Source organism: Scyliorhinus canicula, chromosome 5 (assembly GCF_902713615.1).
Source record: "Scyliorhinus canicula chromosome 5, sScyCan1.1, whole genome shotgun sequence".
NCBI lineage: Eukaryota > Metazoa > Chordata > Chondrichthyes > Carcharhiniformes > Scyliorhinidae > Scyliorhinus > Scyliorhinus canicula.
The window spans coordinates 61,554,455-61,569,361 of NC_052150.1; the positions used below are offsets into that span (position 1 = coordinate 61,554,455).

Sequence of the window (14,907 nt, forward strand, 5' to 3'; positions counted from 1 at the left end):
TATCTGCCCACAGACTCCCTTATACAGCCTGATTGCAGGTTAATTGGAGCCAAGTTGCATTCCAACATATGGAGAGTACAATTACACACAATGGGCTGAAACTTTGTTCAGGGATCAGAGCCTTCACATTTGGTGCATTTCCAGGTCCTGATCCCGCATTTTGTCAGCACCCGATGCTTGATGCAATTGTTGATGAGTAGACCAATTCGTGGCTAGGCTTTATGTGCACCTTCCAATAATGGCAGGCAGGTTCCTGAGACTGGAAGCAGAATAGAAGGATCTCCAGCTCTGAGACATCAGCCCATTATCAGATGTTGGTGTTATCATTGTATGGGAGAGAACAAGATGGTGCCCCAAGATGATGGAATCCTCTGAAGAGATTTCAAAAAGGCAGAATTGCAAAGAGGCCAAAGTTGCCATCATTATGTAGCAGAAGCCGATCCACAGAACAGCCAGTGGTTGCTTCGGCAGCTCTCTGCCAATTGTGACTGCGGGAGGCTTGTGGTTAAATTGTATGATGGAACTGCTGGGAGGATACATCCATCTCTTGGTCGTATTTTGGCTTCAATAGGGTGCTCAAACATGATATCGCAAAAACTCCTGTCAACATGTGGAAAGTGGACATAATGTGTTCTTTAATTGGCCTAATGGGCTTCCTGCCACTTTGCAGGTGGGTGGCCATTACCTTATCACCCCTGAACAAAAATGATTCGGATATGGGATAATGGGAGGAAGCCAGCATGCTGACTGGTTGTGGGAAGCAGTGGACTCTTGTGCCTCGGGTCTTGCCTCCACGGCCATTTGAAAGTTTCACCTTATATGTACAGCACAAAAAAGGTTATTCAGTCCTACAGGTATATTGCAGATGTTTATGATCCTCATGAATCTTGCCCCACCTTTCATCATACTCTATCAACATATCCTTCCATTCATGTACTTAACTAGCTCCACCTTAAATGTATTGATGGCACTCACCTTCATTCACTCTATGTAGTGGTAAGTTCCATATTCCATTAGTGCTATCACTGAAATAGAACATTATGTTTTGTGTCCTACCTTTGAGAGCTTCCATTCTGTTATTCCAGTTCATAGAATCATAGAATTATGTAGCACAAAAGAAGGCCCATTATACTTGTCAGCTCAATGAAACAGCTTAGTCTCATTGCCCTGTCCTTTTATAGACATGCAAAATATTTACCCAATTCTCGTTGAAAGTTACTATGAATCTGCTTCCTCTGAGTTACAGCCTCGCTAGTGAGACTATTGGCTAACCCAGTGTTTTTCAAACTTTTTTTCCGGGAACCCATTTTTTCCAAACGGCCAACCTTCGGGAACCACACCGGCCAACCTTTGCGACCCACGCTGGCTGATCTTCGCGACCCATGCTGGCTGATCTTCGCGACCCATGCTGGCTGATTTTCGCGACCCACGCTGGCTGATTTTCGCGACCCACGCTGGCTGATCTTCGCGACCCACGCTGGCTGATCTTCGCGACCCACGCTGGCCGATCTTCGCGACCCACGCCGGCCGATCTTCGCGACCCACGCCGGCCGATCTTCGCGACCCACGCCGGCCGATCTTCGCGGCCCACGCCGGCCGACCTTCGTGCCCCATGGCAGTCGACCTTCGCGGCCCACGCCGGCCGACCTTCACGAGCCACGCCGGCCGACCTTCACGAGACACGCCGGCCGACCTTCGCGACCGACCATTTTCTCTTACCTTGTTTGTTGCTGACAAAATGGAGGGATCGCAATCGCGCTAAAGCACGTGATGTCGACATTCGGGGGCGTAACCTGCCCTCTTCCTCCCTTCACGCAGGACGATTACGTAGAATTTTTTCAAAAATCATCTGCATCTCCGATTGCGCAAATTTGCGGGCAACAGCCACAGCAGCTGGCTTTTAAACTTCTTTTGTTGTATTCCCAATTCTGGCCTCTTGTGCATTATTTCCTTTGCTCCCCAATTGCCGGCTGTACTGTCGGCTGCTATTGCCCTAAACTCTCGAAAGTCTTCCTTAAACCACACTGCCTTTTTAACTCTCTCTCTCTCACTTCCTTTAAGGCTCTCCGTTCGTTACGGTGCTCCCGATTGCTCAAATTTGTCCGCAGTAGCGAAAACATCTGTGCATGCGCACCGATGAGCGGGCATGCATGCGCAGTGCAGCCGCATTTATTTTATACGGTCGCTGCCTTTTTGAACGCTGCTCGCAGCCAGCATTGTTAAAAGCCAGCTGTTGCGTGCGAATTTGCGCAATCGGGAGCGCCGCAACGGAGGGCTCCGGGACCCTCGCGACCCCAACTTTGAAAATGCCTGGGCAAAGCAACTCCGAAGGATCAGGCGATATCTCCACACCCTGCAGATCACACATCCCTCAGTGATCCCCGAATGCAGGATGTGTCCGCACACCAGTCTCGGTATAGAGCCGCATGACTGCACATTCTGCGCATCTTCGTCACACAACCAGCTGCCACCCTTCTGGTGGGAAGGCATAAGGCTCACTCAATGAGGACACATACAGTAGACCGCACTGGGAGAACCAGTGCAGGGGCTACAGAGCCCATCTCCAACACCTGTTGTGACAGCGCCGATACCCCAGTTGGCAGTGACGGATGGTGAGGATAGAGACTCCCCACATAAAGGTCTGGGTACAGGTTACTGACTGGGGCAGGGCTGTAGTGTCAGGTACATGATGTAGATGGGACTGGGAGGTGGAATGGGTGGGGAGAATGTTGACAGTGGCGGAGCTTTACAATTCATGATAACCACGTAATCCAGGGGGGTGGGATGGTCAAGGGAAGCCTCGCCTTCATGACAGTCCATGTCTTCCCCCCCCCCACCCCCCAATGGAATTTGGGATTCAGCCTGCCATGCTATCATCTACCTGGCGATAGCTGCCTTAGTGGATGCACGGTGGCGAGAATGCCAAGGCCAGCCCAGGGAAGACCTTGAATGGCAAGAACCTGCCCCGGAGCAACAGGGGCCAGCCAGTGAAGTTCAAGTGCAGCCGACCACCAGGCCGAGGAGGAGGTTCGAAAGTGGTGCTGCATCAAGCCACGTTGGGGCTTGCCCTTTGAGGACTGCCAGACCGCTAGTGCTACTGTCAACTCAGTCTCATCAAGGAGACCGTGTGCCACCTGTGCCAGATGGTGGCGCATCTGGCACCATGAGGATTAGGCGGAGGACACTTGCTCAGTGTGGTTGTCAAGCTGATGGCTGCCCTCAATGTCAATGCCTCTGGCTGATTTTAGGACACGAGCGGGGACATTTGCAGGATTTCGCAAACGTTCATGCACAGATGGATCCGAGATATCACGCCACATGCGCCCAGGAATCTATGTACATCCACTGGACATGGCCCATCAGGATTCCCGAGCTGTTAGATTTGCTGCCATTGCTGGCATGCCCATGATTCAGGGCGTTATTGATGGCATGCATGTCACCCTCGAGAGTACCGACTCGACAGGGGGTGCTCTTCATTAACAGGAAAGGCTTCCACTCCCTGAACGTGCAGTTGATGTGCGATTGCTCACCAGCTGGACATTATGCACATCTGTGCACAATACCCAGTCCAAGATACCCAGGGATCATTCACGACCCTTACATCCTGGTGTACTTGGAGGTTCTTGAGGCACTCCCTCGGGTGAGGGGTTAGCTAGTGGGTGACTGCTGACATCGTGACAGATGATTCGTGTGCGTATGCCCCAGACCAAGGTGGAGAGCCATTATAACGACACACACACAGCAACCAGGGGCATCATCGAGCAGTGTATCAGTCTCCTAAAGATGCGCTTCTGATTGCTGGACCGCTCTAGTGGGGTTCTCCAGTACAGTCCCAGAGGGCCGTGCGCATCGTGTTGGCTGCTACATTCTGCACATCACACAACAGCAAAGCGTCATGCTGGAGGAAGAGGAGAAACGGCAGGCCCCGAAGGACAAAGAGTACGAGAATGGTGTCCAGGATGAGCCAGCCAAGGATATGGAGCTAGCTTGACAGGCAGTGGAATGTGTCATTCAAGGCCGTCACACCAGGGAAAACCTGATCACCTCCTGATTTGCTGACTCGGAGGCCAAAGGATCGGCAGCTCCTCTGCCACCTTTCTTCCCCCAACCACCCGCTCCCCCAATTTTTCCCTTCGCCTTTCACTCTTACTTGCCCTTGGCTCTTGATCCCACCTTCCCCTTAGCACAGCTCCCCAGCTAAGCATCACAACAGGGTGTTGGGCCTGGGTTGGCAGGAATAGCGGATGTTGTCTGTGGGACGGATATTGATGATGACTTGCTGTGAGCTGAGCTCTGCTGCTCCTCATTGTCTGGCTCCTCTCTTTTAGATAACCTACCACTGTCCGCCCCACTGCCAAACACCCAGCCTCACCCCAGCCTTCCCACCTATGGGGCAGAAGTTAGAGGCAGGTCGGACTGGTGGTGCAAAAAGTGTTTAATGGTGCATATTTAAAACTTGCATGTGGGTTTAAGACATCTGGCAATACATGTGTTGGGGGTTCCTGGAGGGTGAATTATGAGGTACATGCTGGCATGTGAGGTGTTACTGGCATATAGGGGAATGAGGGTAGCTGTCAGGGGTCAGGGATGGGAGTGATGCCAGGGGCACACAGTTGGTTACTCACCCAAGCTGCTCAAAGGAGGTCATTCATCTTCATTTCATGCTGGTCCTCAGTGGTGAGGTTGCCATATCTCACTGCCTCTGCCATCTCCTCCCAGGCTTTGTTTATGGTCTCTGAGTGCTGCTTCTGCCCAACCTGGGGAAGAGGGTGTCCCTCCTCACATTGACAGCGTCCAATATCCTGTGGCTGCTCGCATCCAGAAACCTGGGAGCAGGTCCTTTAGCAGCTATCCTTTTGGCTGGAATGAGAGTGTGGGCTGTGTGGAGCATGTAAAAGCTGCTCCAGCTTGTCAGGCTCACAATGAGATTTCGGCCCCTAGAGAATCAGATGCCTGGGGATTCGGCACCCAGGCAGGATGTATGTGGGCTGCATGCTGGCCTATCACCATACCATGAACCACGAATCGCCAGCGCAGCAGCAACGCGAATATGTCCTAATTCTCCACTGGCACCAACACTTAGAATGTGGAATGGAGAATCGCACCTTCCATGTATTGCAACCCTGGTATAATTCTAGGAAATGGTTTCTGCATAGGACAGCACGGTGGTGCAGTGGTTAGCACTGCTACCTCACGGCGCCGAGGTCCCAGGTTCGATCCCGGCTCTGGGTTACTGTCCGTGTGGAGTTTTCACATTCTTCCTGTGTTTGCATGGGTTTCGTCCCCACAACCCAAAGATGTGCAGGGTAGGTGGATTGGCTGCGCTAAATGCCCCTTAATTGGGTACTTTAAATTTATTTTTTAAAAGTAAATGGTTTCTGCATACACTCTAATGCCTTAACATCCTTCCTAAAGTATTAGTGCCCAGATTTGACCCAAATGCCACAACTGGGACCAAACCACTGATTGATAAATGTTCAGCATAACTTGTTTGCTTTTGAACTCTCCACCTTGGTTTATAAAGCCACAGATCACATATACTTCAAAATCTTTCTCGGCTTGCCCTGTCACCTTCATAGATTTGCATCTGTGAATCATCATGGGTGGGCTATATTGGTTGCGTTGCGCCACGTCGCACTGCTTTTCTCCTAAATCCAAACAACATTCCATTAGCCCAAGCTTTATGATGCTTTAATTGCACCTCTGACTCCAAAACCTAATTGCCTTTCAAACTAGGATTTCTTTTAAAAAACATGACTGCAGCAGTTGTGTACTAACTCGGGTCTAACCCTTACTGCACCAAATACCTTTAATACAATATATCTGAAATTTCTACATTCATTATAATTTCAAAAGTAGGAAACGTTCTCAAATAGCACTACTGTTGGTGACCTCGATTGTTGATTTTGTGTGGTTAATGAGTTATTACTGCACATACGTTAAGTGTGTCAAAATGTACTTTTTATTTGAGTGTTAGTCAAGATTTCAGAATTCCTTTTGCTGCTTTCAACTTGTACAACTTCTGAATTCTTGAAAATACAGTGCATTGGAGATCATGTTGATCCTTACAGTTTCTAATTTCTAACGAAAAGGGAATCATAGAATCATAGAATTTACAGTGCAGAAGGAGGTCATTCAGTCCGGCCCTTGGAAAGAGAGCCCTACATAAGCCCATACCTCCACCCTATTCCCCACACCTCAACCCTATCCTCGTAACCCCACCTAACATTTTTTGGGCACTAAGGAAAATTTAGCGTAGCCAATCCACCTAACCTGCACATTTTTGGACTGGGGGACGAAACCGGTGCACCTGGAGGAAACCCATGCAGACTCCGCGCAGACAGTGACCCAAGCCAGAGTCTAACCTGGGACCCTGGAGCTGTGAAGCAACTGTGCAAGCCACTGTGCTACCGTGCTGCCCGTTATGCTGGAAATGTTTTCTCAATCTTGCAATGGAAGCTGTTGTTGTTTCTGGATTACTCCAGCTGTGGCTGTTTCAATCAGAGTCTGCAGTTTGGGGGAGACAGGGAATCTGCAGGCACATTTGATGTACCATCAATTGAACGCGAGACGAGTTGCTGGACAAAAGTATGGCTTTAATCAGCTAGATGTTAGCCCTGCAGTCGATTACAGTATAAGGACGAGCGCCGGGAGTACTGGGTATTTATACCCTGCCCTGGAGGCGGGGTTAACTCAGCCTCTCGACCAATCGGGGAGCCGTCACATGACTGGTCTCAACCAACCGGTCAAGAGGCACATGACCGACCAGGGCCAATGGTAAGCCGGTGTTCTGCACCAATGGCAGGCAGCTATGCTAATCATACCACCACAACATTGCTCTGGAGCGAGAGGCAGTTGTGAATGCACGGCATATTTTTATTCCATTTTATCTCTTACAACTTTCTGTCTAAGCTCTAACCTTTCACTTTGAGTGGAGTGGAGAATTGTTGAATCCAAGCACCCATTTGTTTTCCTGGTTCAACCAGTTTTCTGGTTTAAAAATGCATTTGGAACAATCTGCAAATTTGACTCTGTATTCCAATATCCTTTTCATTATGTTTCAGAAAAAGAAAGGATCCAGTCTGGGGAGAAAAAAAAAACTACTTAGGATTACTTGATTTTTTCTGTCCTTTTACCAATTTTTCATCCAAGCTGTCATTGATCTTCCAATTTCATGAGCCGCAGATTAGTTAACCAGACTTTTATATGGTCACATAGTTTCTTCAAATTCATGTCGGCAACATCTCAAAACCTCACCTGGCTGCAATTGCAGAAACCGAGCACATGATAACATATTGTCCCCTTCTCAAGTTTGAGGGCAACATCCCGGACCGTCGAAGAAAATAGTGTTTCTTACCGTTGCTAGTAAATTCTATACTTTTCACACTCTTAAAAACAACTATGTTGAAATTTATTGAATGTATATTAAAAGGTAATTTGAAGAATTTTAAACTAAGTGCTTCTTTCCCATCTACTGTTATTTCTGAATAGGCACTAAACAGAGGCATAGCAGCTGTTAAAGAGAATGCCATTGAGATGCTTGCTAGCTATGGACTGGCCTACTCCCTCATGAAGTTCTTCACTGGGCCAATGAGTGACTTTAAGAACGTGGGACTGGTATTTGTTCACAGTCGACGCGATAGAATCAAGGCTGTCCTCTGCATGGTCACAGCTGGTACTGTGGCTGCCATCTTTCACATTCTAATAGGTAATTTTATATCTTTACATCTGTGACATGATTTGGAAAGTTAGGTACATTCTTGTTAATTATGTGAATAAATATTCAATGTTTGATTGAACCTCTCTATTGATACTAGCCAGTCTTGCATACTTTTTAGTTTTCTTGAAATTTAGCTAAATTCTCTTATGTTCAGCAAACTCCAGGACCAGAAGTGAATTTGAAAGAAGGAAACATTATTGATTTTCCCCAAAAATTGACAGCAACATTTTGTATTTATTTAACTTAATAAAATGTCCTAAGGTGCTTGTGATATCAAAATTGATTTTTTACCCAAATCAGATGTGAGGTATTTGAGCTTGGTCAAAAAGGTAAGTTTAAAGTAGGATCTACATAGAGTCACTGTTTGTGTGGAGTCTGCAAGTTCTCCCCGTGTCTGTGTGGGTTTCCTCCGGGTGCTCCGGTTTCCTCCCACAAGTCCCGAAAGACATGCTGTTAGGTAATTTGGACATTCTGAATTCTCCCTCCATGTATCTGAACAGGCGCCGGAATGTGGCGACTAGGGGCTTTTCACAGTAACTTCATTGCAGTGTTAATGTAAGCCTCCTTAACATAGAACAGTACAGCACAGGACAGGCCCTTCAGCCCAGGATGTTGTGCCGACCATTTATCCAAATCTAAGATCAACCTAACCTACACCCCTTCACTTTACTGCTGTCCATGTTGCCTGTCTAAGAGTCGCTTAAATGTCCCTAATGACTCTGACTCCACCACCTTTGCTGGCAGTGCATTCCACATACCCACCACTCTGTGTAAAGAACCTACCTCTGACGTCTCCCCTATCCTCCAATCACCTTAAAATTATGTCCCCTCGTGACAGCCATTTCCACCCTGGGGATAAGTCTCTGGCTATCCACTCTATCCATGCCTCTCATCATCTTGTACACCTCTATCAAGTCAACTTTCTGCCTTCTTCGCCCCAGTGAGAAAAGCCCTAGCTCTCTCAACCTTTCTTCATAAGACATGCCCTCCAGTCCAGGCAGCATCCTGGTAAATCTCCTCTGCACCCTCTCCAAGGCATCCACATCCTGCCTATAATGAGGCGACCAGAACTGGACACAATATTCCAAGTGTGGTCTAACTAGAGTTTTATAAAGCAAAACCTCACGGCTTTTTTTTTATATTATATAATTTTTATTGGAATTTTTTACAGAAAATATAAAACATGACAAACAATGAAATGCAACAAAATAACCCATAATAACTGTGACACCCCCAGACCGTATCGGCGCATGTATCACATCCCCCCCACCCCCCAACCCCAATGAACAACAAAAGAACTTAAAAATATATTAAAATTAAATAAACAAACATAGTCATTGTCGCCCCCCCCCCCCCTTTTCCCTCCCCTTCCCCCCCCCCCCCCCCCCCCCGGGTTGCTGCTGCTACTGTCCCTGTACCCTACCGTTGAGCCAGAAAGTCGAGAAAAGGCTGCCACCGCCTAAAGAACCCTTGTACCGACCCTCTCAGGGCGAATTTGACCTTCTCTAGCTTAATGAAACCAGCCATGTCATTGATCCAGGTCTCCACGCTTGGGGGGCCTCGCATCCTTCCATTGTAGCAAGATCCTTCGCCGGGCTACTAGGGACGCAAAGGCCAGCACACCGGCCTCTTTCGCCTCCTGCACTCCCGGCTCCACCCCAACCCCAAAAATCGCGAGTCCCCATCCTGGCTTGACCCTGGATCCCACCACCCTCGACACCGTCCTCGCCACCCCCTTCCAGAACTCCTCCAGTGCCGGGCGTGCCCAGAACATATGGGCATGGTTCGCTGGACTCCCCGAGCACCTGACACACCTGTCCTCACCCCCAAAGAACCTACTCATCCTCGTCCCAGTCATGTGGGCCCTATGCAGCACCTTGAATTGGATGAGGCTAAGCCGCGCACACGAGGAGGAATAATTAACCCTCTCCAGAGCATCAGCCCATGTCCCGTCTTCGATCTGTTCCCCCAGTTCCCCCTCCCACTTAGCTTTCAGCTCCTCTACTGACGCCTCCTCCGCCTCCTGCATAACCTTGTAGATATCGGATATCTTCCCCTCCCCGACCCAGACCCCTGAAAGCACCCTGTCGCTCACCCCCCTCGCGGGAAGCGAAGGGAATCCCTCCACCTGCCGCCTAGCAAATGCCTTTACCTGCAGATACCTGAACATGTTCCCCGGGGGGAGCCCAAATTTCTCCTCCAACTCCCCCAGGTTCGTAAACCTCCCATCAATAAACAGGTCCCTCAGCTGTCTGATGCCCGCTCTGTGCCAACCCTGAAATCCCCCATCAATGTTCCCCGGGACGAACCTATGGTTCCCCCTTAACGGAGCCTCCATTGAGGCCCCCACTTCTCCCCTATGTCGCCTCCACTGCCCCCAAATCTCGAGGGTAGCCGCCACCACCGGACTCGTGGTATACCTCGTAGGAGGGAGCGGCCACGGCGCCGTTACCAGGGCCCCCAGGCTTGTATCCCCACAGGACGCCCTCTCCATCCGTTTCCATGCTGCCCCCTCCCCCTCCATTACCCACTTGCGCACCATCGACACATTGGCCGCCCAATAATACCCCGAGAGATTGGGTAACGCCAGCCCCCCACCATCTCTACCCCGCTCCAAGAAGACCCTTTTCACCCTCGGGGTCCCATGCGCCCAAACAAAGCTCATGATGCTGCTAGTCACCCTTCTAAAAAAGGCCCTAGGGATAAAGATGGGCAAACACTGAAAAAGGAACAAGAACCTCGGGAGAACCGTCATTTTGACGGACTGCACTCTACCCGCCAACGATAGCGGCACCATGTCCCACCTTTTAAATTCCTCCTCCATCTGCTCCACCAGCCTGGTAAAATTAAGCTTATGGAGAGTCCCCCAACTCCTGGCCACCTGCACCCCCAGGTATCTGAAACTCTTCACTGCCCTCTTAAATGGGAGTCTCCCGATTCCCTCCTCCTGATCACCCGGGTGTACTACAAATACCTCACTCTTGCCTAAATTTAACTTATAGCCCGAGAAGCCCCCAAATTCCGCTAACAGCTCCATCACCCCCGGCATTCCACCCTCTGGATCCGCCACATACAACAGCAGGTCGTCCGCATACAGCGATACACGATGTTCCTCCCCACCCCGCACCAGACCCCTCCATCTCCCTGACTCCCTCAACACCATAGCCAAAGGTTCAATCGCCAGTGCAAAGAGCAAGGGGGACAGGGGGCACCCCTGCCTGGTCCCACGGTAGAGCCTAAAGTACTCCGATCTCCTTCCATTGGTAACTACACTCGCCATCGGAGCCGCGTAGAGCAGCCTCACCCATTTGATGAATCCCTCCCCGAATCCGAACCGCTCCAGCACCTCCCACAGGTACCCCCACTCAACTCTATCAAATGCTTTCTCCGCATCCAGCGCCACCACTATCTCAGCCTCCCCCTCCACTGCCGGCATCATAATAACATTTAGTAGTCTCCGCACATTCGTGTTGAGCTGCCGTCCCTTGAAAAATCCTGTCTGATCCTCATGTATCACCCCTGGCACACAGTCCTCTATCCTGGTGGCCAGGATCTTCGCCAGCAACTTAGCGTCAACATTGAGGAGCGAGATAGGCCTGTATGATCCACACTGCAAGGGGTCCTTATCCCGCTTCAGGATCAGAGAGAGCAGTGCCCGCGACATCGTCGGGGGCAAAGCCCCCCCCTCCCATGCCTCATTGAAGGCTCGCACCAACAGGGGGCCCACCAGATCCGCATACTTTTTATAAAATTCCACCGGGAACCCGTCCGGCCCCGGCGCCTTACCTGACTGCATTTGCCCGATCCCCCTGACTAGCTCCTCCAACTCTATTGGCGCCCCCAGCCCCTCTACCAGCTCCTCTTGAACCCTTGGGAAACATAGCCTGTTCATGAAGCTCTCCATCCCCCCTCTCCCCATCGGTGGTTCTGACCAGTACAGTTCCTCGTAGAAGTCCCTAAAGACCCCATTTACTTCTGTCCCCTTCTGCACTACATTCCCACCCCCATCCGTCACTCCACCAATTTCCCTAGCCGCATCCCGCCTGCGGAGCTGATGCGCCAACATCCTGCTCGCCTTCTCCCCATACTCATATACCGCGCCCTGCGACCTCCTCCACTGTGTCTCTGCCTTTCTGGTGGTCAACAAGTCAAATTTGGCCTGCAAACTACGCCGTTCCCCCAGCAACCCCTCCTCCGGTGCCTCCGCGTATCTCCTGTCCACATCCAGGAGCTCCCCCACCAGTCTCTCCCTCTCCTTCCTCTCCCTCCTTTCCCTATGGGTCCGTATGGAGATCAGCTCCCCCCGGATCACTGCTTTCAGAGCCTCCCAGACCATCCCCACCCGGACCTCCTCCGTGTCGTTGGTATCAAGATACCCCTCAATACTTCCCCGGACCCTCCTACACACCTCCTCATCAGCCAGCAGCCCCACATCCAGGCGCCAGAGCGGGCGCTGGTCCCGCGCCTCCCCCATCTCCAGATCAACCCAGTGCGGAGCATGGTCTGAAATTGCTATGGCCGAATACTCTGCATCCTGCACCTTCGGGATCAATCCCCTGCTCAGGATGAAAAAATCTATTCGGGAATAGACCCTATGGACATGGGAGAAAAAGGAATACTCCCGCGCTCTCGGCCTCCCAAACCTCCAGGGATCCACCCCTCCCATCTGGTCCATAAACCCCCTCAGTACTTTGGCCGCCGCCGGTCTCCTACCCGTCCTTGAACTGGACCGGTCCAGTGGGGGATCCAGCACTGTGTTAAAGTCTCCCCCCATGATCAGGCCCCCTGCCTCCAGGTCCGGAATGCGGCCCAACAATCGCCTCATGAAGCCGGCATCATCCCAATTCGGGGCATATACATTAACCAGCACCACCTTCTCTCCCTGCAGCCTACCCTTCACCATAATATATCTGCCCTCCTTGTCCGACACCACCTCAGCCGCCTCGAACGCCACCCTCTTCCCCACCAGAATCGCCACCCCCCGGTTCTTCGCGTCCAATCCTGAGTGAAAAACCTGCCCCACCCACCCCTTCCTCAGACGAACCTGGTCCGCCACCTTCAAGTGGGTCTCCTGCCACGTCCGCCTTCAGCCCCTTCAGATGAGAAATTACCCTAGTTCTCTTAACCGGCCCATTTAGCCCCCTCACGTTCCAGGTAATCAGACGGATCAGAGGGCAACCCGCCCCCCTCCCCCGCCGGCTAGCCATAGCTTATCGACTGCTCGCCCCAGGCCAGCTCGCCCCGCCTGACCCGTTCCCCATGGCGATAACACCTCTCCTCTACCCCCCCGGCCCACGCCAGCTCCTTCCTGGCCATTCCAGCAGCAACCCGGTATCCCCCCCCACCCCCCCAGGCTAGGACCCCTCCTAGCCGCGACGCACCCTCCATGGTACTTCCGTGAGTCAGCTGACTTCTGCTGACCCGGCTGCTCCTGCCAAAACCCATCTCCTCCCGGCATGGGGTCATCCTCCTCTTGCCACACCTCCTTGGCACCGCTTCAGCTCGGGAAAGAAAACCAGTAGAGGCCACGCCCCCACCTCCAGCTCCGCCCCCCCCCTGCCCTGCAGCGCGGACAACCAGAGGAAAGCCCGCGCTTTCACACTGCCACACCCCACCCTTCTGACGCAGCTCCTTAAAATCCAGTTTCACCCCAAACCCCGGCCCCGTACAGAAGAGAACATATAAAGCACATACCCCCAACGTTCCCCACATACCCCACACCCATACCCAACAGACAAACCCACCCGGAAACAGAGCAAAAAGAAAACCAGCATAAAAAAAACACGTGTCAAAATTGAAGTGCAAAAACAGCAACGGCCATAGTGTGTCCCCAGACCCTAGTTCGAGTCCAGCTTCTCCGCCTGTACAAAGGCCCACGCCTCCTCCGGGGATACCTCACGGCTCTTAAGCTCAAACTCCTGTTAATGAAAGCCAACACACCATACGCCTTCTTAACAACCCCATCAACCTGAGTGGCAACTTTGAGGGATTTATGTACGTGGACCCCAAGATCCCTCTGTTCCTCCACACTTCCAAGAATCCCACCTTTAACCCTGTATTCAGCATTCAAATTTGACCTTCCAAAATGAATCACTTCACATTTATCAAGGTTGACCTCCATCTGCCACTTCCCAGCCCAGCTCTGCATCCTGTCAATGTCCTGCTGTAACCTGCAACAACTCTCAACACTGTATACAATTCCCCAACCTTCGTGTCATCGGCAAACTTACTAACCCACCCTTCCACTTCCTCATCCAAGTCATTTAGAAAAATCGCAAAGAGCAGAGGTCCCAGAACAGATCCTTGCGGGACACCACTGGTCACCGACCTCCAGGCAGAATACTTTCCATTCACTACCACTTGCTGTCTTTTTTCAGCCAGCCAATTCTGTATCCAGGCAGCCAAATTTCCCTGCATCCCATGCCCCTTAACTTTCTGAATGAGCCTGCCATGGGGAACCTTATCAAATGCCTTACTGAAATCCATATACACCACATCCACTGCCCGACCTTCATCGATGTGTCTCGTCACATCCTCAAAGAGTTCAATGAGGCTTGTGAGGCATGACCTGCCCCTCACAAAACCACGCTGACTATCTTTAATCAAACTATGTTTTTCTAAATAATCATAAATCCTATCTCTCAGAATCCTTTCCAATATTTTGCTCACCACAGACGTGAGAGTGATGGGTCTGTAATTCCCAGGGATTTCCCTATTCTCTTTCTTGAATAGGGGAACAACATTCGCCTCCTTCCAAGCATCCGGTACTACTCCAGTGGAGAGTGAGGATGCAAAGATCATCGCCAACGGCGCAGCAATCTCCTTCCGCGCTTCCCGTAGTAACCTTGGTTATCTCCCATCGGGCCCAGGGGACTTGTCTATTCTGATGCTTTTCAAAATTTCCAGCATATCCTCCTCCTTAATACCAATCTGTTCGAGTCTATTAACCTGGTTCACACTTCTTGTGGGCAACAAGGTCCCTCTCTCTAGTGAATTCTGAAGCAAAGTATTCATTTAGGGCCTCCCCATCTCTTCAGACTCTAGGCACAAGTTCCCTCCACTATCCCTGATCGGCCCTACTCTCACTCTGATCATCCTCTTATTTCTCACAAGTGTCGAACGCCTTGGGGTTTTCCCTAATCCTTCCCGTCAGGGCTTTCTCATGTCCCCTTTTAGCGCTCCTCAGT

The 14,907-nt window shown here is 51.0% G+C and overlaps 1 protein-coding gene across 2 annotated transcripts in view; it reads left to right on the forward strand.

Annotated features, from left to right (window-relative positions):
* LOC119966017 (progressive ankylosis protein homolog B-like) overlaps positions 1-14,907 on the forward strand; it is a 250,863-nt gene that overhangs the window by 62,050 nt on the left and 173,906 nt on the right. For both annotated transcript variants that reach the window (XM_038797157.1, XM_038797155.1), the window contains exon 2: positions 7,492-7,708. In XM_038797157.1, coding sequence (XP_038653085.1) covers positions 7,492-7,708 — 217 coding nt within the window. The remainder of the gene's footprint in view (positions 1-7,491; positions 7,709-14,907) is intronic.